The following is a 26,331-nucleotide window of genomic DNA, read 5'->3' as shown; positions in this document are numbered from 1 at the left end:
TGTGTTTTTTTATTTATCATAGTTCTACCCATCCATATCACAGTTCCACATTTGGCACCTAAAGTCATGAGTTGGAGTCATGGTGATTGGTGATCATGTGCTTTCTCCTAGACAGTTACTGTTTCTGTTTTATCAATCATGGAACCTAACCTGCTGCACATTTGTCAGCACATTTGCTGCCACATAATGTATGGTGACGTTTTAGAAGTAGATTTGCACCCACCCCATCTCTGAATAATGATCATATTCTCCTCCTATCACGGCCTTCCTGTCTTAAAGTCTACTCACCATGGACTTCCGTCGAGGTAGCTGGTTTTACTCTTTCCAGGTAGTTCTACCCAAACTCCTCTTTCTAGTCTTTACAATCTAGTCTATGTTAGGAAGCCCCCATTTGGATTTTTATGTTCAGTTTTTATCACCCTTGTTTAAAATAAGAGATAGAAAAATTAAATGTAGAGGCCATGAGGTATAGAAAAAGAGAAGTAGGTCTAAAATCAAATCCTAGCAGAATTACTTTAAGGCAGTTGACCTCAGACAAGGGGTAAGGATGGACAAAAATGGTAGAAAACCCTTATTGAGTGCGTACTGTGCACCAGCCAGGTGCTTATGTATACCATTGAACACAATCACCTTATAGGTTCTTTTATTCCTATTCTTTGGGGGCTTTATTTTTGGTTTGCTTTTAAAGATTAATAAGCAAAATTTATGTACAAATGGAGAAATAAGATGTATCCCATTTGTTTACAATAAAAACGAATTAAATGAAAGATTAATAAGCAATATATTCAAAATTTCGAACTCAAGGAGTTTAAATAACTTGCCCAGAGTCACAGCACTAGGATTTAAACACAGGTCTAATCCCAAAATTCAATATTTATTAGTTCTTCTTCCCTAGGGGAAGCACAGAGGACGGCAATTTGTATCATCAAAGGGATCAAAGTAGATTTTATGGGCAGAAGTTGAAGAACTTAAATTGTTTAGCTTAAAAGGATGTTTTAATTACCATTTTTAAAATGTGGTAATTCTTTAAGGTGTTGAACAGTTTTAATCGGTGTCCATAAAAAAAAAAAAAACACTGAAAATATTAGAAGTAGTATATATTTTGCAGGATATGAGGAAGGATTTTTCTGACTTAGTCTTACCGAACTTTTACTTGGAAGATATGTTTCTAGGTACTTGAATCTAAAATCAATGAATTAAAATATCATAGTCCAGTAAGAATATGTCAGAATATAGAAGTTACTGGGTATGCGTTGCTTAATAATTAGATAATAAGATATGGCAATGGCCTGCACAGAGATGATCACATTTTGGAATTCTTCAGATAGAACAAGAAAAATCCCCTGAAAAGGAAAGTAGGAGACAGAAAACCTTCAAAACTAGACAGCTTAGTTAGTGATTTCTGACCTTTTGAGGATGGTAACTCTCCAACTATATTTCATTTTGCAATGTTCTTCCTCAAAAGGCTGTACGTTGATAGTCGTTCATTCACCCAGCCTTTATTCATGACACCACTGTAGAGTAACTGTTCTGCCCACCTGAGACCAGCATTTCACTCAACCTTTGGTTATACAGCTTTGATACAGGCAATTGTAGTTTCAAGAACCATCCAAATTCATAAAATATAGGTACCTTCCTTCAATAAAGTAAATTTCTGAACTAGTAGTTTCTAACAATGATTTCACACAAACCTAGGCTATACTATAATGATTTTAGTTATTTCTAGAAATTTCATAAAATTTTAAAGATTTTTATTTATATGTAATTATGAATTAATTTTAACACAGGATTATTTATTTACATCAGAAGTGGTCTATGGGTTTTTTTTTTTTTGTTGTTGTTGTTGTTGTTTCATTTGTTTTTGCAGTGCTAGGGGCTTAAACTCAGGGCCTCACACATGCTAGGCAAGCATTCTGCCACTGAGCTACGCTCCCAGTCCCTGATCCATGCTTACATTAGAGATTTTCACTTTTTAGCAGATGTTAACATCTCATACTTCTTTGTTTCATAATATGTCTCTCTTTACAGTTATGATAAAAAGTAATTAACTTTGAACTTAGACCATTGGAAAATTCAGGGACCCTTTCGCATCTGTGACTTGTTTGAACCCATCCTTTCTCGAAGACAGGCAAACCTAACACTGACATTTCTCATTCCATGGCCCTCGATTAATGTCTATTTTGGTTTATAAAAGTCTTACAGTCTAAGGTAATGAAACAAAGGCAATGTAATGTGTGTACTACATCAAACTTCTACCCTACCAATTTATAAAAATTGGAAGGATACTAACAGCTAGCTTTTAATAGTGCTACCATGTGTTGGGATAAGTTCTCTGAATGAATTTTCTCATTTTCATCCTTACAACACATGTGTATGAGGCAAATAAATGATCTGTTTTTTAAAAATAGAATTTGGGCTAGCTTTTGTTTATGCCATATGTTTGAGATCCTTTCCTTTATTTCAACCACATCACTGAAAAAAAGACTGAAACTGAATTGCCCTAAACCCCAGTTTTCCTACAAGGTTATACAACTGTACTGTTCTTTTGATGTTTTCCTGCGATCCAAAAAAAATTGATAATTTTCTGCATCTATAACATTTTGCATGAACATTTTCCATCCTCTTGTGTTCCCTCACATAAGGTGTGCTAGCTCAAACAGTGCAGGTAGTTTTTTAACTTGGACAATGTTAGTAAACTAACTACTTTGAATTATTTTTTATTGACAAATATCCAGACTACTTTTCACAAATGAGAAAATGACCTCTTTTACTTAGGTTAGGGTTCACTGATTTTCTTCAGATATATATTTTCCAATAGAATCACCATATTTTACACATGAAAGAAATCATAGAGATTTAATTCAAGCTTTTTTTCCCCTTTCTTTTCTTTTTTTTTTAAACAAGTGAAAATCTACAGCACAGATAACTTTTAAGTATCTATCCTAGGTCAGATAGTTATTATATCATTATAATACTATATTATCATCAGCACTGAAATTTAATACTTGTGACTATCAGTTATATGTGTTATGTATCATTGCTACTTTGTTCACAATATTTTGTGAAACTCTTATATCTCTAACCAGATTGTGACTTCCTTGTGGCACAATTTGTTTTAATGCTTCTCATGGCCTTTAAAAAATCCTAGACATATAAAAAGTGCTTAACGGTTGGAAAGAGAGTGACATAAATGTATTTATTTTAGACTAACATTTTATTACTCAAAGTAGAGGCAAATAACTCATTCTGCATGGGTTCAGGTGAATTTGTCAACTTGAGAGGCAGAAAGTTAAGAAAATGCTTTCATTTCTTTTTAACCAGAAGTTGAGACTGTCCCTGAAGGTGATTTTAAGACCTCAAAATAGATTGGTGAATGTTAAAACAGAAAGTAGAGGGAATGATGAGAGTGTCAACTAAATCTCAAGGACATGTGGAAGCATAGGCAGGATGAATTGCTTAATAAAAATAGTGAAAGCTAATCATGACCAAGTAGGTACTAAGCATCAGACACTGCTCTTAGTACTCTGCCTGTATTAAATTATACTTCACAACAATCCTAGGTGTTTTCACACTTTGTGGATGAAGGCCTTGAGGTTCTGGGAGGTTAGGCCACTTCCCTCCTGAACTAACTGGTTTAAGTGGTGGAGCCACTATTCAAAGCCCCATTACTTCCAGATTCCCAGTGTCTATGATAAAATCAGATAAGTAGATGTTATTTAATACGAGGTCCAAGAAATGCCTGACTCTCAAATGGGCTCAATAAACATTAGTTCCCCTGCTTTCTGGTTTTCAACCCACTTTCCCATATTTATTTACCCACCCACTTCTTCCTCCCCAAACACACACACACACACACACACACACACACACACACACCATTTACGCACTCTTGGGTCTTTTTAACTGTAACAAAGTCCACAGTAAAGTATCTAGGTCTAATCTATTCATACATTCATCCTGATAGGACTGTAGCTCACATATGTACAATGGATCCTAGGACCAACCTCCACTTTCCCACACCTCTCCAAGATAAACACAAATATACAAATTGACTCTGGGCTACAAAATATATGCATTTGCATATAGCCGGATATGCAGAAGAATTCGACTCAGCGAGGACTTTTCCTTTCCATTTCCTTCCTCATGCAGGAAAATCATGATAGATGCCAAAGACGTTTGGCTCTGGTTAGTGGAAAGTGGAAGGCAATGGTAAAATGAGGTAAGAAATTCCAGGATCAGACGTGGACTCAAGTAATTGACGGCTTTTCCCAGGAGCTAGCTCTTTTTGGGTAAGTGCTTACACGAACAAGACCCAACCAGCTGCCTAGCCTACAATCCCCTCCGCTTGATTCTGAGGGCCGCTCAGCCTTGGGCAGATGCACACACCACAGGGAGCCTCATTTGCAGGAGATGAGTATTCCCTTGCTCTATTTTAAACCATTGCCACAGGGTCGGGGAAGATTTTGCTAGAAATCGTGGTAAACAGTGATAGCCAAGCTTTCTCCTGCAAACGCTACAGGTAAGCGAATCACGACTTGCACAGCATTTAATGGTTCACGAGAAAACCAAGTTTCCTTCCTGCCTGTCCGCACTTTTGAAGCCAGCTTGGGCAGCTGCGGGCACCGGTGCAACGTCCTACCAGGATCTGGACGCTGCGGAGACCCTAGCAGCACCGCCCCGGCATCTGAGCCCTGAACTGCGGGGGAGGCTCCGGAAACGGCCCCTAGCCGATCCCTCCCACCCAGGACCTAGTTGCGGTGATAAACACCAGTCCCGGCCCTACCGGGGGAAGGGCAAGTTCAAACGCAGGGTATCCACCCTGCAGCGGATGGGCGGGGGAAACGCCGAGACAACCGGCCAGCCGCCCCGCCCGCTCCGCCCGGCAGCCGCATCCGCCACCGCGGAGCCGACCGGGATCATTGCGCATGCGCATCCGGGTCCCGCCCTCCCGCCCCATTCCGCGGCGCAGTTGCCAGGAGGCCGCTGTCGCTTAGCAACGCAACGCAAGAGTCACTGTTCGCGCTTTCTCGCGCTCCTTTCCTAGCAGGACTATGTCCCTGTTCTTCTGGTAGAGGCTCCTCGCTGCCACGTGCCAGACCATAGGCGCCTATGGAGGGAAAGGAGGAAAAGCAGCAGTAAGTGCAGGGGTTTGGATTTTTATTTCTTCTTTCAAGAAAATTATTTTCCTCCTTAAGAGGGAGGGTTAGATGAAACCCGAGGGGTAGTCGCCAGTCCTATCCAGGCCAAACCTCATCCAGTCCCCTTCCTAATTGTGATTTCTAGGGGCTGAATGCGTAACGTAACAGTTTTTTAAAATGCACTGTTTACTGCTCACAATACTGTTTGTCAGCAACTTCACATGCATTTCCTTGCTTAAAACTCTTGAAGTCATCTTGAAATCAATCCTTTTCACTTCCCACATTTAACTTATTAGCAAATTCTGTAGGCTTTACTGTTAAAATTATCCAGACTTTATCCCTGTTAATCATTTCCACTATCATCCCCACCCTGTCCCAAGTCCCAGCTTCCCACTCCTGGATACGGCAACAGCCTTGGCTGCCTTGCCCTCTGCAGCAACTCAACATAGCAGACAGAATGGTCTTTTTACAAGGTAGGTTAGATCACTATCTTCCATTGAGCATAGCACAGCAAAAGCCAAGGCTTCTACATGAGGCCTCCACAACTTGCCCCTTTTCCCTTACTTGGCCTTGTCTGCTGCTTACCTCCCTCTGGCAAGACCCTGCTCCAGTAAACAGGACTCCTTGCTGTTTTCTGCAGAGATTCTCAGAGTGATTCCCAGACCAGCTTAGCATGACCTGGGAACTTGTAGAAATGCAGAATCTTAGGGGATCCCTGTGGGGTGCAATAATCTGGGCTTTAACAAACCCTCCCACATGCAGAATGTTTTGTGATCCACTGAATCAAGGTAGTATGGCTAGTTAAGAGTGATGTGGAATCAGTGGAACCAGTGCCTGCATTTTAGTGGGTAGAAGAGTAGTTCTCAAACCTTAATGTGCCTGAGTCAGCTAGACAGCTGGTTAAAACAGGTTCCTGGGAATGAGCCCCAGAGATAATGATTTAGTAGACTGAAACGGTGCCTTTAAAGTTGTATTTCTAAGGAGATCACATTGATGCCAGTGTGGCTACTCCAGCAATCACGCTTCAGGTAGTACTGTTCTAAGGGTGGGGATATTCCTGCTGCAAAGCTTTGCAGTTACAGTTCACTGTTTTGGAGTGCTCTTCCCTCAGATATCCACTTAGATCTCTTCCCTCCCCTGTTTCTTTTTTCAATTGCCACCTTCACAAGCAGCCTCCACCCTACCTAAAAATGCAGCCTACCTCCCACATGCATGCACTCCTTTTCCCTGCTTTATTGTTGTTCTCACCACTTAACATGTGTCCTCAGCACTTACTGAACTGTGCATTGTATTGGTTATGTTATATCTCATCTGCCTTCCCCCATTAGAATGTAAGCTCTATGAGGGCAGCAATGTTGTATCCTCCATGCTTCAAACAGCACATGGCACATAGTAACTATTTATTGTAAGAACGAATTATTCAGTGTTATTCTCACATCTGTCATAATAGATACTATTGTTCTTATCATGTCAATAAGGAAACTGTAGTTCAGATTTTAAATGGCAGAGTTGTGATTCTAATCTACCTCTGACTAGCTGCAGAGCCTATTAGGGTTTTTAACCTGTATTTTCCTTCTATAAGAAATTACTGAAGAGTCATATATTTCACATTTCTTTATCTATAACCATTCACACAAGTGCTTAATTGAAGGTGTGCATAAGTGTGTAAACCAAAAGCTGTTGTCCTTCAAAGACCTGGTTCTAGCACAAATGTATTGCTGGGTTACAACCATGAGAAGCAGATGGGAAAAGATGGATGCCAGAATTCTACAATGATAAATTAATTAACCCCAAAGTCACAATCTTGAAATAAATACTTATGTTCCTGGAAAGATAGTAGGAAAGGCTTAGAAGTTATTTACACTTTACCAGTAATCAGTTTTTTCAAATCCTTTGCAGAAGGCAATTTTTGTTGGGAAGTGGGAACTACAATCACGAGGATCCAGTGTTGTTTATGTAGTGGAGGGAGTGTAGAGGATACACAGGTAAAAGAAATCCAGAGTGAAAAAAAAATTCCAGCAGAGTCACCAGAAAGATGTAAATATTGTAATGGCACCGTATTTACCTTCAGGGAACAGAACCCCTTGCCCAGAAATTGGGTAAATAATAAGTCAAACAATCTCCACCTCAGTAACTTATTGACTGACTACTAGGGTATTTCTCATGTTTACTAAAAATGAGTAAATAAAAAACTAGGTACATTCATTATAAATTGTGGTCAGGGTCATAAAATAAATGGACAAAGCATTAAAATAGTGAATATAGAGAGTCAGGAGAGGGAAATAAATTAAAAGCTTCTGAGGAGATGACTTGCAGACTGAGAGCTAAATGATAACCAGCAAGCTGTGCAGGGAGCTGGAGATGAGAAGTACTAGCCAGGGGCACAACATGTCAAAGGCCCTGAGGAGGAAAGAAAATGAAAAGCTGTAGGAGTGAAGCAAAGAGGCTTGAATGAGGGTGAAGAGATGAGCAGGTCACACATAGGCTCCAATCAAGAAGCAGTATTTTGGCCTTTTTTGAGTGCAGATTGCTCACTGTCAGGCGCCTATCATCCGCCATTTGCCTGCCTCTCGCCTGTCCATTGCCTGCCTTACACCTATCCATTACCCAATGCATAAGGTTCACCTCCGGATCGTCCAACAACAATCAGCAAACTGATCGCCGACCACCAGTGGAGCACCAGCTGCCTGCTGTTGCCTGGAAGTTCACTGTTATGGTACCTGCAGGTTTGATTACACGTGGCTGCCGCCATTTTGAGATAACAGCCAGACCCCGTAGGATCCCTGGCTGGACTGACTGAGCCCCGTCTCCAGGATACCTCAGCCCGACCGATCACTCCCTGCCTCTGGGGCCCTAATATCAACTGACTGCTCCCTGCCGCCAGGACCCCAAGACCAACTGACTGCGCCCTATCACCAGGACCCCAGACCGACTGATTGCACCCAGCCTCCAGGATCCCACAACCACACCAAACACACCCAACCTCCAGGACCCCTGCCGGACCAACCGCACCCCACCTCCAGGACCTCCAGCTGACCACGTCCGCCCCTGAGCTGCAGCTCCCCATTTGCCAACACATTTCGAAGCCAGAGTGGCCATCTTGGATAATCCTGGAAGCCATAGCTCCAATCTTTGGGTGGTGCAAATCCCATCCTGCGACGCCTGCTGGAGGCTTGAAGATCACTGTCGGGTACCTCTCATGCATCAGGCTACTGAACACTGGGAGGTTTCATTAGGATATGACTGTTATACTGTAGATTTTCTTTTTTCTCCTTTTTAAAAAAATTAAGTTTTTATTTCTTTACTTTTCTTGCTCTCTTTTCCTTTTGTTTACCTGTTCCCTCAGCGTCTCTTTCTCCCTTTTTTGCATGCTAATAACCAATTTCTTTTGATTACACTCTCACCCTTTCTATTATCTCGAACTTCTGTATATTCTTTTCTTATCCCATTAACAGCCACAATCTACATCCCTCTGCATCCTCTTTGTCCTCCATTAGAAACTGCAGACCTTATTGCAACCTGTTTGTTTTACCGAAGATAATATTGAACTCATTCTGTTTACTATGACAATTTTGTTATTGTCCCCATACGGGCTGTTTGGTCTAGGATTGCATACTGTCTGAATTGGGCACTGCTGATATTGATCTTCCCTTAAAGAAAAGATTTTGGAAACCTATAGGGCCACTATAAGCCTATAGGGGGAAATCTGCAATACCCCAGATTTGCACTGCTAGAGGGGAAGATACATGAACAATATGAAAAAACAAGGGAAGAAAATGATCCAAACAAATCTAGATTCTATATTAATAGAATCCAATGACAGTATGTTAGAAGAAATGTCAGAAAAGGACTTCAGATTATACATGATTAAGATGATTCGCAAAGCAAAGGATGAGATTAGAGAACAAATGCAGGCAATGAATGATAATACCAATAAGCTGAAAGAGCACCTGCAGGAAGCAAAAGATCATTTCAACAAAGAGATAGAGATTCTCAAAAAAAAAAACAAACTTAAATCCTTGAAATAAAGGAAACAATAAACCAAATAAAAAACTCAATGGAAAGCATCACCAACACACTAGACCACTTGGAAGACAGAACCTCAAACAATGAAAACAAAATATTTGATCTTGAAAATAAAGTTGCTCAAACAGAGAAGATGGTAAGAAATCATGAACAGAATCTCCAAGAACTATGGGACATCATGAAAAGACCAAATTTAAGAATTATTGGGATTGAGGAAGGCACAGAGATACAAACCAAAAGAATGAACAACCTATTCAATGAAATAATATCAGAAAATTTCCCAAGCCTGAAGAATGAAATGGAAAATCAAATACAAGAGGCTTACAGAACACCAAATGCACAGAATCACAACAGATCCACACCAAGGCACATTATAATGAAAATGCCTAACATTCAAAATAAAGATAGGATTTTGAAGGCCGCGAGAGAAAAGCATCAGATTATATATAGAGGGAGACCAATACGGATAGTAGCAGACTTCTCAACCCAGACTCTAGAAGCTAGAAGGGCCTGGAACAACATATTTCAAGCTCTGAAAGAACATGGTTGCCAACCAAGAATCCTATACCCAGCAAAACTAACCTTCAGATTTGAAGATGAAATAAAATCCTTGCATGATAAACAAAAGTTAAAAGAATTTACAAATAGAAAGCCTGCACTATAGAATGTTCTCAACAAAATATTCCATGAGGAGGAAATGAAAAACAACAATGGAGGTCAGCAAACGGAGGAACTACCTAGAGAAAAGTCACTCAAAGGAGAAACCAAGCCAACTTAAAAACCAAAAATAAGCCCAAATGACTGGGAATACAAATCATATCTCAATAATAAAGCTGAATGTTAATGGCCTAAACTCATCAATCAAAAGACATAGATTGGCAGAATGGATTAAAGAGAAAGACCCAACAATATGCTTCCTGCAAGAGACTCATCTCATACAAAAAGACATCCACAGACTAAAGGTGAAAGGATGGGAAAAAAACCTACCATGCACATGGACTCAGTAAAAAAGCGGGGGTTTCCATCCTTATGTCAGATAAAGTGGACTTCAAGCCAAAATTAGAAGGGATAAAGAACGACATTTCATATTGCTTAAGGGAATCATAAATCAGGAAGACATAACAATAGTAAATATTTATGCCCTAAACAATGGTGCATCCCTGTACATCAAACAAATCCTTCTCATTTCAGGAATCACATAGACCACAACACAATAATTCTGGGTGACTTTAATGCACCGCTGTCACCCCTAGATAGATCTTCCAAACAAAATCCAACCAAAGAAACCATAGAACTCAATAACACAATCAATAACCTAGACTTAATAGACATATATAGAATATTCCACCCATCAATGAGGGGTTTCACTTTCTTCTCAGCAGCACATGGAACCTTCTCGAAAATAAGACCATATGTTATGCCACAAAGCAGCCCTTATGAAATGCAAAAAAATAGAGATACTGCCTTGTGTTCTATCAGATCATAATGGACTGAGAGTAGAAATCAATGACAAAATTAAAAAACAGAAATTACTCCAACACCTGGAGACTAAATAATATGCTATTGAATGAAACATGGATAACAGAAAACATCAGGGAGGAGATAAAAAAATTCTTAGAGATAAATGAGAACGACAATACAACATATCAAAATCTCTGGGACACTATGAAAGCAGTATTAAGAGGAAAATTCATTGCATGGAGCTCATTCCAGAAAAGAATGAAAAGTCAACAACTAAATGACCTAACATTACAGCTCAAAGCCCTAGAAAAAGAAGAACAGAATAACAGCAAAAGTAGTAGAAGACAGGAAATAATTAAAATCAGAACTGAAATCAATGAAATTGAAACAAAAGAAACAATTCAAAACGAAAAGTTGGTTCTTTGAGAATGTAAACAAAATAGACAAACCCTTAGCCACCCTAACAAAGAGAAGGAGAGCGAAGACTCAAATTACTAAAATACATGATGCAAAAGGAAATATCACGACAGACACCACTGAGATACAGAACATAATGAGAAGCTACTTTGAAAATCTGTATTCCAACAAAATAGAAACTACCGAAGACATTGATAAATTTCTAGAAACATATGCTCCTCTCAAACTGAACCAGGAGGACATACACAATTTAAACAGATCAATTTCAAGCAATGAAATAGAAGAAGCCATTAAAAATCTACCATCCAAGAAAAGCCCAGGATCAGACGGATTCTCAGCCGAGTTCTACAAGACCTTCAAAGAAGAACTCATTCCAATCCTTCTCAAAGTATTCCAGGAAATCGAAAAGGAGGGTACCCTACCAAACTCATTCTATGAAGCTAATATCACCCTCATACCCAAACCAGGCAAAGACACATCAAGGAAAGAAAATTTTAGACCAATATCCTTGATGAATATAGATGCAAAGATCCTTAACAAAATATTGGCAAACCGTATCCAAAAACATATTAAGAAAATCGTGCGTCATGATCAAGTGGGGTTCATCCCTGGAATGCAAGGATGGGTCAACATTCATAAATCAATAAACGTAATCCATCATGTCACTAGACTTAAGGATAAGAATCATATGGTTATTTCAATTGACGCAGAAAAAGCGTTCGACAAAATACAACACCCCTTCATGCTCAAAACACTAGAAAAAATAGGGATAGTAGGAACATACCTGAACATTGTAAAGGCTATTTATGCTAAGCCCATGGCCAACATCATTCTTAATGGAGAAAAACTGAAACCATTCCCTTTAAAAACAGGAACAAGACAGGGATGTCCTCTTTCACCACTTCTATTCAACATTGTCCTCTAGCCAGAGCAATTAGGCAGACCAAAGAAATTAAAGGGATACGAATAGGAAAAGAGGAACTTAAGCTGTCACTATTTGTGGATGACATGATTCTATATTTAAAGGATCCAAAAACTCCTCCAGAAAACTTCTAAACCTCATCAATGAATTCAGCAAAATAGCAGGCTATAAAATCAACACACATAAATCTAAAGCATTTTTATACTCAAGTGACAAAACAGCTGAAAAGGAAATGAGGAAAACAACCCCAATTGCAATAGCCTCAAAAAAAAAAAAAAAAAAAACTTGGGAATTAATCTAACCAAAGAGGTAAAAGATCTCTACAATGAAAACTACAAAACATTGAAGAAAGAAATTGAGGAAGACCTTAGAAGATGGAAAGATCTCCCATGTTCTTGGATAGGGAGAATTAATATTGTCAAAATGGCCATAGTACCAAAAGTGCTATACAGATTCAATGCAATTCCAATTAAAAGCCCAATGATGTACCTTACAGAAATAGAGCAAGCAATCATGAATTTCATCTGGAAGAATAAGAAACCCAGAATAGCTAAAGCAATCCTTAGCAGGAAGAATGAAACAGGGGGTATCACAATACCAGAACTTCCAACTATACTACAAAGCAATAGTAACAAAAACAGCATGGTATTGGCACCAAAATAGACAGGTAGATCACTGGTAGAATAGAGGACATGGACACAAACCCAAATAAATACAATTTTCTAATACTAGACAAAGGTGCCAAAAATATGCAATGGAGAAAAGATAGCCTCTTCAACAAATGGTGCTGGGAAAACTGGAAGTCCATATGCAACAGAATGAAACTAAACCCCTATCTCTCACTCTGCACAAAAATCAGCTCACAATGGATCAAGGACCTTGAAATCAGACCAGAGACCATCCATCTTATAGAAGTAAAAGAAGGTCCAAACCTTCAACTTGTTGGCTTAGGATCAGACTTCCTTAACAGGACTCCCATAGCACAAGAAATAAAAGCAAGAATCAATAACTGGGATAGATTAAAACTAAAAAGCTTTCTCTCAGCAAAGGAAACTATCAGCAATGCGAAGAGAGAGCCTACAGAGTGGGAGAATATCTTTGCCACTCATACTTCAGATAGAGCACTAATTTCCAGAATCTATAAAGAACTCAAAAAACTCTACACCAAGAATACAAATAACCCAATCAACAAATGGGCTAAGGATATGAACAGACACTTCACAGAAGAAGATCTACAAGCAATCAACAAACAGATGAAAATATATTCACCATCTTTAGTAATAAGAGAAATGCAAATCAAAACTACACTAAGATTCCATCTCACCCCAATTAGAATGGCAATTATCAAGAATACAAGGAACAATAGATGTTGGCGAGGATGTGGGGAAAGAGGTACACTCATACATTGCTGGTGGGGCTGCAAATTAGTGCAGCCACTCTGGAAAGCAGTGTGGAGATTCCTTAGAAAACTTGGAATGGACCTACCATTTGACCCAGCTATGCCACTCCTCAGCCTATACCCAAAGGACTTAAAAATCAGCATACTATAGAGATACAACCACATTAATGTTCATAGCTGCTCAATTCACAATAGCCAGACTGTGGAACCAACCTAGATGCCCTTCAATTGGTGAATGGATAAAGAAACCGTGGTACATATATACAATGGAATATTACTCAGCTATAAAGAATGGTAAAATTATGGCATTTGTAGGCAAATGGATGAAATTGGAGAATATCATGTTAAGTGAGATAAGCCAATCTCAAAAATCCAAAAGACGAATGATCTCACTGATAAGTGGATGATGACACATAATGGGGGGTAGGAGGGGGGCAAGAAAGGAGGAAGGAGAGACTGTGTAGAGGGAAAAGAGAGGTGGGAGGGGTGGGGGAAGAAAAATTAACAGAATGAATCAAACATCATTACCCTATGTAAATGTATGATTATGCAAATTGTATGCTGTTACTCCATGTACAAACAGAAACAACATGTATCCCATTTGTTTACAATAAAATAAATTTAAAAAAAAGAAGCAGTATTTTATTTTACTTGAGGATCTTAATTGAAAAATGACATGATAAAAGAGATGGGCCTAGCTCTGGTTTGAAGTAAGGTAGGGATTATATTTTATGGACTGAGCATAAGGCTATCAATTTGGAATCTTCCTAATTCACCTTTTGTGGGGTCAGAGCTTTGATTTTAAAAACCCCTATGTAAAAATTATTCAATTTAACATATTCTTTATTTTTCAAGTATGTGAAAATTTAAGACTTTTATAATATCTGTTTTTCCTTACTTAAAAGGAAAACATTCCAGAAACTTTAAACATCTCTTTAATGTTTCTCATTTCAATAATTTTACTTTTTATAGCAGTATAATTATTAGAAGTATAAAGTGATGAGACTTAATTGTTTTGCCTACAAATTAGTTTTGCCTAAAAAGATAAATATTGCTGGTCATTTGGTAACTTTTATAAGTTTTCTGGATAAACTTTTAAAATTAAGTAGTAATCCTTGTTCAGATGGCTGAATTTATGACATAAAGTAGGGAGGCATCTCTTGGTAATAAAATTTTGAAAGAAAAAGTGTTCAGATTAGCATATAACTTAGCCACATGTATAAATACTGCAAACATGATTTGTAAGCACAAATTACTACTCTTTACTCAAACCAATGAGAATCTATACACTACCATGGTCAAAAAAATCATTATTGACACAAATTCCTTTATCTCATATATTTAGAATGAGAAAATGCCACCCTAAATTTTAATAGCACAAGCTATCAAAAACTATTAATAAAACTTAACTTGTCTTGACTAATACCTGAAATATATTTGAATCTTATTTAATTATGACTGTATGATTATTGGAAAAATTATTTACTATTTAATTATGTTTTTCAGACAGCATAAAAATGAAGATGATGGCATAGTATGTATAACTACAAAAAAAGAAGGAATCACCCAAGGAAAACAACCTGAGAAAAGCATACAACATTCAAAACCGTGTGTCAGGAGAGGACGTGTAATTTATGCTAAATTTATTAACACAAATGCAAGAACATACTATGAACCAGTTCCCTACATAGATCCCAAAAAAGGGACAGAAGAACAGGTTGGACAGATGTTTGCTATATACGAATATAGATTTAGTTTCGGAAACTGTTTTGCAGGACAGCTTGGTCACAGACTTATTTAAAAAGATGTGACACATCTCAGTACTACTGTTTATAATCCAATAGTTAAATAACTTGGACCTGTTTTGGTAGAGAAATTTGGCATACAAGCAATATGTCTATAGGGAGGGAATCCAAATCATTATTCTTCTAAATCAAATCTGATTTTTCTAGATTATAGCCGGTATGTAATAGTTGGAGGCTTATTTCTGCTATAATATTATATTTTTGATATACTAATATGAAAATATCCCATAGCAATCAGCTAAAATAATAGCTACCACTTATTGAAAGCATATAAAATGCTAGGAATTAGCTAAGTTTTTGTATTAATTATATCTTTTAGTCCCTGAATTTAATTTCTAGGACATATTATTGGAAATATTTTACAGATGATAACACATACTCCAGTGAGGTTAATTAACATGTCAGTTACAGAGTAAGCAAATAATCAGTCATGTTTCTGACCCAGGACTGTTGCCTTAGCCAAACCCCTCTTATTTGCTGTACTATACTAAATATATTCCATTTCTTTTTTTAAAAGTCAGATTTGTTGAGGTACGATTTATTGTATTTGCTTCCTTATTGTGGATGTTAAAAATTACTGAAAACTTACACACTGGCTGAAAGCAACACAAATCTATTCTAGTTCTGAAGTTCAGAAGTCCAAAATCAGTCTCACTGGCTATTGGCAGGGCAGGTTCCTTCTGGAGACCCTCAGAGAGAATCTGTTTCTTTGCCTTTCCCAGCCTCCAGAGGCTGTCCACATTCCTGGGCTCTTGGCACCTTCCTTTTCAAAGCCAGCTCCACGGCATTTCCAATCTTGCCCTGACTCTCCTGCCTCCTCCTTGTGGAACCCTTGTGATTACACTGCGCTCATAGTAATCATATATATGCCCAAATGACCCAAGCTAATCTCTCCATCTCAGGATCCTGAATCACATCTACAAAGTCCCTTTGCTATCTAAAGTAACATATTTCCAGGTTCGGAGAATAAGACATGAATATCTTTGGAGATGGGGGAGCATTTTTGTGCCCATCACATTTACACAGTAGATTCACCTTTTTTAACATGTACAAGTCTGTGAGTTTTGGTAAAGGTGAGTCATGTTACCCAACCACAGTCAAGCTATGGAACAGTTCTGTCATTCCCAGAAGTTCTCCCTTGCTCTTTTGTAGTTATCTTCTTCCCCTACTTCAGCCCATGGAGCCACTGATTTGTTTTCTGAGGTTTTACCTTTTCTAGAAAGTCATACAAATGGAATTAGGCAGTGTGGAGCTTTTGAAATCCTTTTCTTGCTTTTGAGAATTCTCTAGATTGTTGCATATACCATTTGTTCATTCCTTTTTGTTGCTACTGCACACTTGTCATGTGACTTTGGGCAAGTAATTTATGCTTTCAAAACTTCAATTTTCTTCTCTATAAAATAGAGTTCGTAGTCATCTTACAGAGTTTTTGTGAGGATTAAGAGAGATTTTTGTCAGGTCCTATTCTAGGTACCTATTCTAGGTACTTGAAGTATAGTAGTCAGTAAAATAAATGGATAAAAATAAATGGATAAAATAAATGCTTATATTCTAGTAGGAAAATAAGCATAATATACTGTGTTAGGATGTTAGATGTTAATAAGGGTTACCTTGGAAAAGGAGGTAAGAAGGAGAACTGCAAGTTTAAATTGGTGGTCTGAGAAAGCTTCACCAAGAAGGTGATATTTGAGTGAAGACCTGAAGGAGTCTGGGGGCTTGACCACATAGGAACCTGGCAGAAGAGGATTCATGATGCACCAAGGAAACACTCAATAAACATTAGCTCTTGGTAGCAGTAGAATCCTAATCTACTGCTCTTCACACAGTTGTGGGAACTGAGAAGCCCACCATTTCCCATGGAGAGCAGGATTCTACGATGCACGACCTAATACAATGCTGGGCTCAGGAAGTGATCAACAGATGGTATGCAAAATATGCCACTGGAGAGGTAATCATGATTTTCGTAGGTGTTTTCCAGCACTTGAAGAAGAGAATGTGTACCATCCAAATGGTTTCAGACCATCGCAGGAATGTTAGCCTTGCTCTGTTCCACTGGCCTCATCTCTGTCAGTGCGCATTAGGTGGAGTTGGGATTTTACTTGACATTTAAATGGAGATCGCTTTTTGTGAACTCTCCACATCTATGACATCACCTGTTCTTGTCATAAAACTGCACGCTATGGTACTGTATGCAAATATGAAATTTCGGGAAAAGAATTCTCATGATCAAATATGCTTTAATATCATGTTGCAAACATTGCAAGGATTGTTTGAGGTACTTCATTTTATAAACTTGTTCTTGTACCCTTTATTTGGGATTTAAAAGAAATCCATTATTATATTGTTAGACCAGACATACACTAGGGAAATAAATCTGGTACAGAAATCCAGGTGAGTGTAGTTCTCATATTTCTTACATAAGCTAATGAGTAACTTTCTTGAGCTCTAGTTCAGGGCTGAATCTAAGGGAAACTGTCAACTCCACCCATCCCTACATTGTGGACACTATAGAAAAACTGGTTCAAGAATAGAAATGTGCTAGACCTTAAGAGATGGTGAAAGGAAGTTTGAAATGAAGTAAGAGCACAGGTAAGAGAGGCTGATAGGGGATACGAAGAAAGGGTTACAGAGAAAAACAAGGTGCATCACAGACTTAAAGTCATGTGATTTGGGTGAGTATCAAGGGGAACATTTGTGTTTCAAAAACAAAATTAAAATGAACTTTTTAAAGCACTCATTTCCAAATACCCAAGAAGCAATAAAGAATGCTGGTTTGCATGTAGGTAAACTTTGTTCTTTTATTTAAGATGACAGACTTCTTTTTAAGAATTAGCTTGGTTAAAAAAATTATAGTAAAGCTGTCTTTAAGAAATAAAATGAAGTTGTCTAAATATATTTACTGACATCTGTTTCATGCATTTTGCTAATATCTTCAGAACTCAACACCAGATTGGTTGGTTTTATTTGTTTACAGGATTTTAAAATGAAATTGTCCTTTATATATTTCTACCTAAGGACATAAAATTGGTGGTACTGGAAAAAGTAAAACAGTATTTTAGCTCAGTCACTTCTAATGAAAACAAGTTATCTTGGTTTTCTAAATATTGATATTATTTAAAAGAAATTGTAGTGAGTGAGTCGATATTTTCCAAAGTGCATTTTTTCAAAGCACTAGCCCTTATCTACACGCTTGAAAAAATAAATTTCCAAAATGAAATTTACAAAACATGTACTTTTATATACCATTCTTAGAGCTTAAGTTTACATTGGTTTATAAAGGTATGAGAAATCCTGTGATAAACTTTTTAACTTTGTTTATCTGACTAGTTCCCAAATTTATTTAACTATGGGAAGCTTTTGCGTAACATCTACTAATATGCCAGGGATCTAGTGTTCCACAGTACACAGGTGAGTAACCGTATGGGAGACATTAAATGTCTCTTTAAAAGAGACATTTTTAGTATTCCTGGTATCTAAAGCAAAACAATTTTAGTTTTGCTATATTTAGGAATCCCCAAAGGAGGAGTTTACGTATCACAGATGACTGCTGTCACCACAGCCGTCTTGGCCAAGCTGCTTCTGGCTGCCCAGCTTACTCCCTCTTGCTTTTTCTTAACTGGTTTCTCCAGGATATTCCTCATGTTTTTACCACATCTCTCCTGAGGATTCTCCCACAATTTTCCAAAGAATGAAAAATAATGTTTACTAAAACATTTCTGATAACTTAGAAGTATTAGTATTACAGACTCCCTCACACTGGCTTCTAAATGTAATTGGTGGGCCCACAGTGCAGTGGTCATTAGACTTTTCAGGATTGAGGGGTTAGAAGGAGCCCTACCCAGGAATCTCCAGGAATTTTCTAACCAGGGAACCCTAGTAACTATCAGTCCTGAGTTAGAAAGGAGATAGGGCTTAAAGTGTGTGTGGGGATCGGGGAGAGTAGAGACCTGAGTGGAGGCCTCTTTTTCTCTCTGGGTCCAAAGTTTTGATTTGCAAACACCATCTCTTTAGGCAAAACCCCCTCTTACAATCTATAAATGTAATCTGTCCCTTAAGGCCTAGCCATCACACTTAGGTGACTTCCCAGTTTGGCTTATTTTGTCTTAAATATTTCCATGTCAACCCCTCGCAAATCCAATGTTAGTGATGAGCCACAGAACAGTAAATATTTTATTAGTCTCTCTCTTTAGTGTGAGGTGAAGGCAAAAGCAAGCTCCCATCTATTTCTCTGATCTCATAAACTCCTATGCATAAATGCTTGGACCAAAAAGTTGCGTGACTAGGCATGGCAGTTACGCTGTCACTCCTAAGGGACAAACTATACTTTCCAGACATAGGGAAGACTGTCCAGAAATAGGAAAGATAATATTCTCTGGACTGTAGGATTTCATTCAGCTGAAGTAAGGTGCATCTAATTTTAACATTCATCAGAACTCTTTCACCAACTATAGGGTCTTAAAGTCATCAATCAAATTTTAGGAAAAAATCATTCATTATTTCCTTTTTATCTATGAGAGATCATTGTGATAATATTCTCAATATAAAGAATTTTGCTTGAAAGATGAACTGGTATCTCTGCTTTAAGAATAGTTTTTACATTGCACTTGTTTGAGAAAAGAATTGGAGTCCACCAGGCATCCGCTAGTAGTTTGCTCACCCAATATCCCTTTTCCAATAACTTGGATATTAACAAAACAAGTTTCTGATCAATAAAAGTAGATGTGCTATACTATAAAGTGTATGCTTTATAACCCCTTCATAGGACTTTCTTAGGATACTAACTGCTATGGTTTGGAAGTTTGTGCCCTACAAAACTCATGTAGAAATGTAATTGCCATTGTAACAGTATTAAGAGGTGAGAAGTCAAGAGGTGATTAGACCATTCACCTTCGTGACTGGGATTAATTCTGTTATAAAAGGGCAAGGTCAACTCCCTTGTGCCTTCCTTTTACCCTTACACTTCCCCACTACATGAGCATTCTAGAGGCCAACCTGAAATTAGAATTGTCAAACCTGCCCACACCATGGCTCCCTGATATCAGGCTCCTGAGCTTCCAGAACTGTGAGCCAGTAAAATTATATTCATTATAGCTGCACAAAATAGACTAAGACACTTACTTAAAGCCACTTTTGAAATAATATAATTAAGCCTGTGCTTCTTTGGTTTAGTATTTTATGGGAGATTTGATATAGCAATGGAGCACAGAGATTAGGGCTGTGTCTAGATAGGTGGGGGATTGAGTTGCGGCAGTCCTGCTGCCTGCTAGTGATGTGCCTTGGTGAAGTTACTCAATCTGGCAGTTTTCTCATCGTAAAGTGGATGTACCTACCTTGTAGAATTGTGGTAAGATAAGGCCTATGAATCTTATACCTTGGAGCATAATAAGCACTGTCATAATTATGAATTGCTGTGGAGGAGAGAGAGCTGTGAGAAGCAGGCACTCTGACAACAGTAAGATGTGACTATTTTTAGCCAGATAGTGAGAAGACACCATCTGCTTAGTAATCTGCTCTAGAATTTTCTTAGGATCCATATCAATTTGTCTTAATTTTAAAATTCCACCTTTTAGCCCATTCTGAAAATACATGAGGCATTAACCAATCTCTCCTGTTCTCCAAAATACCCTAGTTCCTAAATTTCTGTGATCTCTGCAGAAATCACCTATTTACAATTACCCATTAGTCCATTACTCCTAGTTACAATTTGTCATTGGCCTAAAAACTGGCACTAAATTAAAGTAACAACTATTTAGTTCTAAGTTCCCCCTTCATTATGTGTTCATTCCATCTTTTTCAGTCTGAAGGTTAACAAAGGAACTCAAGTTGAGTAGTTCTGAGTTTTCAGCTTTAGTCTACGCCTTCCCAAATCCTTAGTCTTTCCTTGATTTCTTGCTCTAAAAAATTTTTTTTAAAAAAACAAACCTTACTTTTGGTGCCTTCAGCATATTTCATGGATTTCTTCTATTTCTAAGCTGTTCAAGTCTTCTAACAGGTCGACTCCATCACATTTAAAAAACTTTTTTTTAGTTGTTGGTGGACCTTTATTTTATTCATTTATTTATACGTGGTGCTGAGGATCAAACCCTCACACATGCCAGGCAAGTGCTCCACCACTGAGCCACAACCCTAGCCCCTCCATTACATTTTATTTTGAGTTTGATATTGTACTTCTTACATGTGCTTGTCTTTCTGTAAACTAAGCTCATTTGAGAGCTGACTCCCTTTGAAGCCACATAGGTTTCTTCAGATGCCTCTTCTTTTTGAATCAATGTAGCCTCGATTGTATTATCAGAACTTTTATCATTAGAATCACATATTCATTTCACTGAAATCACATTTTCAAAGTCTTTGATTACGGAATCATCACTGATTTTTTTAGGCAGATCTATTTTCTAGTCAAGCATTCTTCCACTGAGCTAATCCCCGGCCCAGGCAGATCTTCTTTCTTAGCCCAACGTGTGTTCTGGACACATCCCTAACTATGCCCAAGAACTCAGTTGTCACAGTGGCCTTTCCCCAAGCTTTCCTTTCTACTCATCAAGCAGTTTTTAAATTTTTGATCAAAATTAACTTGAATAGCAGTTTTCCTCCCTGCTTTCCCAACTTCTAAGAGATCAAATGGGGTTTGGATATGCTAATGAGGAATCTGTCACTTTCCTGTATACCTAGGTTTTGATACCAAAAATTCAGTATTATTGGAAACAATGAAATTTTTCAAACTGAGTCATTAGTGAATTATAAATCAATGTGAGTTGTAATCAGCACTATGAAAGGAATAGAAGAGACATAAAATAATAGAAAAATGACTGAATATTCTGCAAAATAGTAAAAATAAATATTTTGTGAAATTTTTTGTTTCAGTTTTATGTATGTGTAGTACTGTGTGCTCTTGCATGATATAAAATGTATTTCATGGTGTGGGTCATGGACTAAAAACTTTGAAAACTGCCATTTTAGATGATGATACATTATTTGTATTGTCATGATAAAAAGTATAGAATGTAGCTTTTAGATTAAATCATGTTTAAGGACTGGGAATATAACTCAGGTGGCAATAGCACTAGCATACAGGAGGGCCTTTGTTCAATCCCCAGTAGGGCAAAATAAAATAAATAAATCATGTTTCATATATCCATGTATATACATGTGTATATATTAAAATAAAATCATATGCAAAACAGAGATAAAACTATTTTGTTGATTTTTACCACTTCATCTGTTAATAGAAGGTAGCTTATGCAGCTGTATTTTAGCTAAAAATATGATAATTTATTTTTAGCTACTTTTTAAGAAATACTGTCCTTGTGAAAAGGTATTCCTAGATTTCAGAACTCCTTTTTAGTACTAGAATAGCCAGTAACTTGTTGAATTAGACATAAAATAACACATTAAAATGTCCTACTAGTATTCAATTTTATGTTTCCAATTTTTTTTCTATAAAGAGTGACTGGTGGTCACATGGTGAAGCACTGGAACATGTCTTCCAACCATCTTATGATACTAAGAGCACCCAGAGAAGTGACTTCCAAAAACCAACAGGTCCATTGATTTTGCCAGTCAAACACAGCAGGATGCAAAAGCCTTCTTGTGGAATAGGTAAGGTTAGCAGTAGTAAAACCTCTTTCTTGCTATTTCTGTTTACTGCTATCAAATTAAGATGTATTGGAGGTGCTAACACCTGAGAAACTTACTTCTCTACAGTAGTTAAAAATATACACACAGCAACGAGCAGCCCTTGACAAGCTTGTTATCCTTCCCTAGTGGATAGTTCATCTCCAAACATGTTTAATATAACATAGTGACAATTGTACAGATCATTAATAACACTAGCCTCAAGTCAGAAACTTAATTGTATTCTGCTCATTGCTGCCACCAAATTTTTAAAAATCCCAACTATTAAAATAGTGGATAACACTAAATGGTAGTATTTCTTGAAGTGTACTCTGAGGAACACTAGTTTTGTATAATGTTTGTAGATAACTGCTCAAATGAAGAGGGGAAGTGGTTAAATAAGTTTTGCAAAAGTTAAGTTAAAAAAATATTTTTTGACCTATAGCACTCTCAGCACCCTTATTCGAAGCATAAGCATGATGAATTTCCAAGAAGGAGAGTAAAGAATGCTGTGTTTTCCCTACTTTTCATCATTTCATCCTTTTTTTTTAACATCCTCTTTCTTGGCTGGTGAGCCACAAAACATAATTTAGGAAATACTGTTATGTAGACATTTTTGTATCTAAAATCAATTTTACCTGACAATGTCATTGTAATAAACTAAGTCACCTTGTATGAAAGTCATATCTGTTTGTTAGTCTACATCCTAATCATCTGTACCTCTGAAGTAGGATTTAGTAAGTCTTAAACAAGTCCAGAATGAAGTCAAAATTAAAATGCATTAATTGAATATCTACTCCAGTCCTCACCTCATAAAAAAGTTCATAAACTAAACTTAAAATGAGGTACTGTAACACATGATAGTAGTAAACAGTAGCTTACTTTTAGAGATCAAGAGTACTTCACTTAATTTTAGCCTTCTGACCACTATGATTTGTTCATTACACAGAATAGCAAGACTGAAGGTCAGGACGTTAGAAAACTGTCTATTGAGCATGATTTCTACCTCAAGGGAAGTAGTTTACAAAGAGGGCTAACTATTAAATAATCTGTATCAATGACTTCCCCTTTAGAAAGATAAAGTTTCTAATTCAAGATAGTGGACTAGACATAAACATGTAAATTTGCTGCCTCGAAGACCCTATTAAATAGTAGGAAATCAATAAATTGATAAAGGTAAAGAAAATGGAAGCAAAAACTTTCTGGAATGTGGAAAAGAATGGAAGCCTATTAACAGATAAAAGAGAAAAAGAAATAATACCTGAAAGGAAATTCAGCGAAGAAGAACCAATTCATCTCACTGAATCCCTGGTGGGCTCAGTTGGCAGATACAGGGGAAGACAAGAATGAGATGGGAAGTCAGGGTTGCTCAAAAGTCTGTCTCAAGTAGTAGCTTCAGTCATGAGCATGCCATCTGTCTTTACATTAAGATTATTAGAGCTGGGTGCAGTGGCGCACACCTGTAATCCCAGGAGGATGAGGTAGGAGGATCACAAGTTCAAGGCCAATTTAGGCAACTTAGGGAGACACTATATCAAAATAAAAAGTTAAAAGGCCTGTGGATGTACCTGGATGGTAGAGTATCCCTGGGTACTAAAAAAATAAAAAACAAAAAGTATTAGAGTTCAATATTTTTAGCCAGGTTTCAACTACCACAGCAGTTATATTCTGGAAAATCAGAAACCTAGAAAGTATGGGATAAGAAAAACAAAATGGAGGATTCATTTGGGAGATCTAACTTTTCTGGAGCGCCAAAAAAATAGGAGTAAAAACGAAGATGAGGTAAGTACCAAAATGTAATATGACATTTATTGATCACTTGCTATTTGTCAGGCACTTTACAGAACTTTCTAAATACAAACTTTAATTCTTACACAAACCCTTTGTAACATAATAGTGTAGTAATACTATTACCATTCTTATTTTTCAGATAAGAACATGTAGGAGACAAAATTTTACCTCTACCCTCTTAGGGGGTTTTGACTGTGTCTGAGAATTAAATTGACTCAAAGATCAACAAGAGAAAAAAAAATTTATCTAAAGCAAGTTTTATGTAGCACAAGTGCATTCATAAGGAAATGAAGATCCAAAGAGACAGTTATAGTTATAGACTGAATTGGACAGAGTTGTAAATTGTGAAAATGTAAAAAGGCAAAGGGATTTGGGCTGGGTAGTTAAATGCATAGAGAACTGAGTAACTGTTGGAGAAGGGTTAGTTTAACAAGGTTTATTTGTACAGATTTCCCTCAGGCTCATTTCCTATACTTGATGATAACAATGATACCTTCCTTCTGGCAGAAGTAGAATATTTTTCATAGGAATTTCATCTCTAGTTTTTAAGGAAAAGAAGGGAGCTCAATATGTTTTGTTTTGGTTTTTTTTTGCCCACTGTTTTTCAAGTACCTTTAATTCAATATACCAGCATATTTTGGGGTGGTATGCTCTGAACTCCTTCAAAAGAAAGTACAGAGATTGTGCAACTCCTAGAAGAAAACTTAGGTTCAACACTCCAGCATATAAGTACAGGCAACAACTTTCTCAGTAGGACCTCTAAAGCTCAGGAAATAATGCCAAGAGCTAATAAATGGAATGGCATCAAATTAAAAGTCTTCTCCACAGCAATGGAAACAACTAGGAATGTGAAGAGAGAACCTACAGAATGGAAGAAAATCTTTGCTAGCTATTCTTCTGACAGAGGACTAATATCTAGAATATATGAAGAACTCAAAAAACTTTACACCAAAATAAATCACACATGAATTAAACAGACACTTCTCAAAAGAAGATATAAGATTTTGAGACAACAGCCAGGCCCCATAGGACCACCTGGCCAGACTGACTGAGGCCCATCTCCAGGATCCCTCAGCCCGACCGATCACTCCCTGCCTCCGGGGCCCTCACATGGACTGACTACTCCCTGCCACCAGGACCCCAGACAACTGATTGCAGTCAGCCTCCAGGATTCTGCAACCACACCAAACACACCCGACCGCCAGGACCCCTGCCTGACCAACCGCATCCCCCCTCCAGGACCTCCAGCTGACCATGTCCACACCCCGAGCTGCAGCTCCCATTTGCCAACACATTTCGAAGCCAGAGCGGTCATCTTGGATAATCCTGGAAACTGTAGCTCCCATCTTTAGGTGGGACAAATCCCATCCTGAGATGCCTGCTGGAGACTTGAAGCTCATTGTCAGGTACCTCTCATGCATCAGGCTACTGAACACTGGGAGGTTTGAATACTATATGACTCTTATAGTGTAGATTTTCTTTTTTCTCCTTATTGAACAATTTTGAGTTTTTATTTCTTTACTTTTTTTTGCTCTCTTTCCTTTTGTTTACCTGTTCCCTCAGAGTTTCTTTCTCCCTTTTTGCATGCTAACATCCAATTTTTTTGATTATACTCTCACCCTTTCTATTATCTCGAACTTCTGTATATTCTTTTCTTATCCCATTAACAGCTACATCCTACATCTCTCTGCATCCTCTTTTTCCTCCATTAGAAACTGCAGTGTTTGTTACACTGAAGATAATATTTGAACTCGTTCTGTT

The 26,331-nt window shown here is 37.7% G+C and overlaps 1 protein-coding gene across 1 annotated transcript in view; it reads left to right on the top strand.

Annotated features, from left to right (window-relative positions):
* Positions 1-5,001: 5,001 nt before the first annotated feature.
* The window catches only part of C13H2orf73 (chromosome 13 C2orf73 homolog), a 37,888-nt gene continuing 16,558 nt past the window's right edge, over positions 5,002-26,331 (top strand). The window contains 3 exon segments of the mRNA XM_047522866.1: positions 5,002-5,135; positions 14,870-15,080; positions 22,611-22,764. Coding sequence (XP_047378822.1) covers positions 5,110-5,135; positions 14,870-15,080; positions 22,611-22,764 — 391 coding nt within the window. The 5' untranslated portion in view covers positions 5,002-5,109.

The sequence above is a fragment of the Sciurus carolinensis genome, chromosome 13 (assembly GCF_902686445.1).
Source record: "Sciurus carolinensis chromosome 13, mSciCar1.2, whole genome shotgun sequence".
NCBI lineage: Eukaryota > Metazoa > Chordata > Mammalia > Rodentia > Sciuridae > Sciurus > Sciurus carolinensis.
Note: the sequence above shows the minus strand (reverse complement) of the source record. Positions and strands in the feature narration are given on the sequence as shown.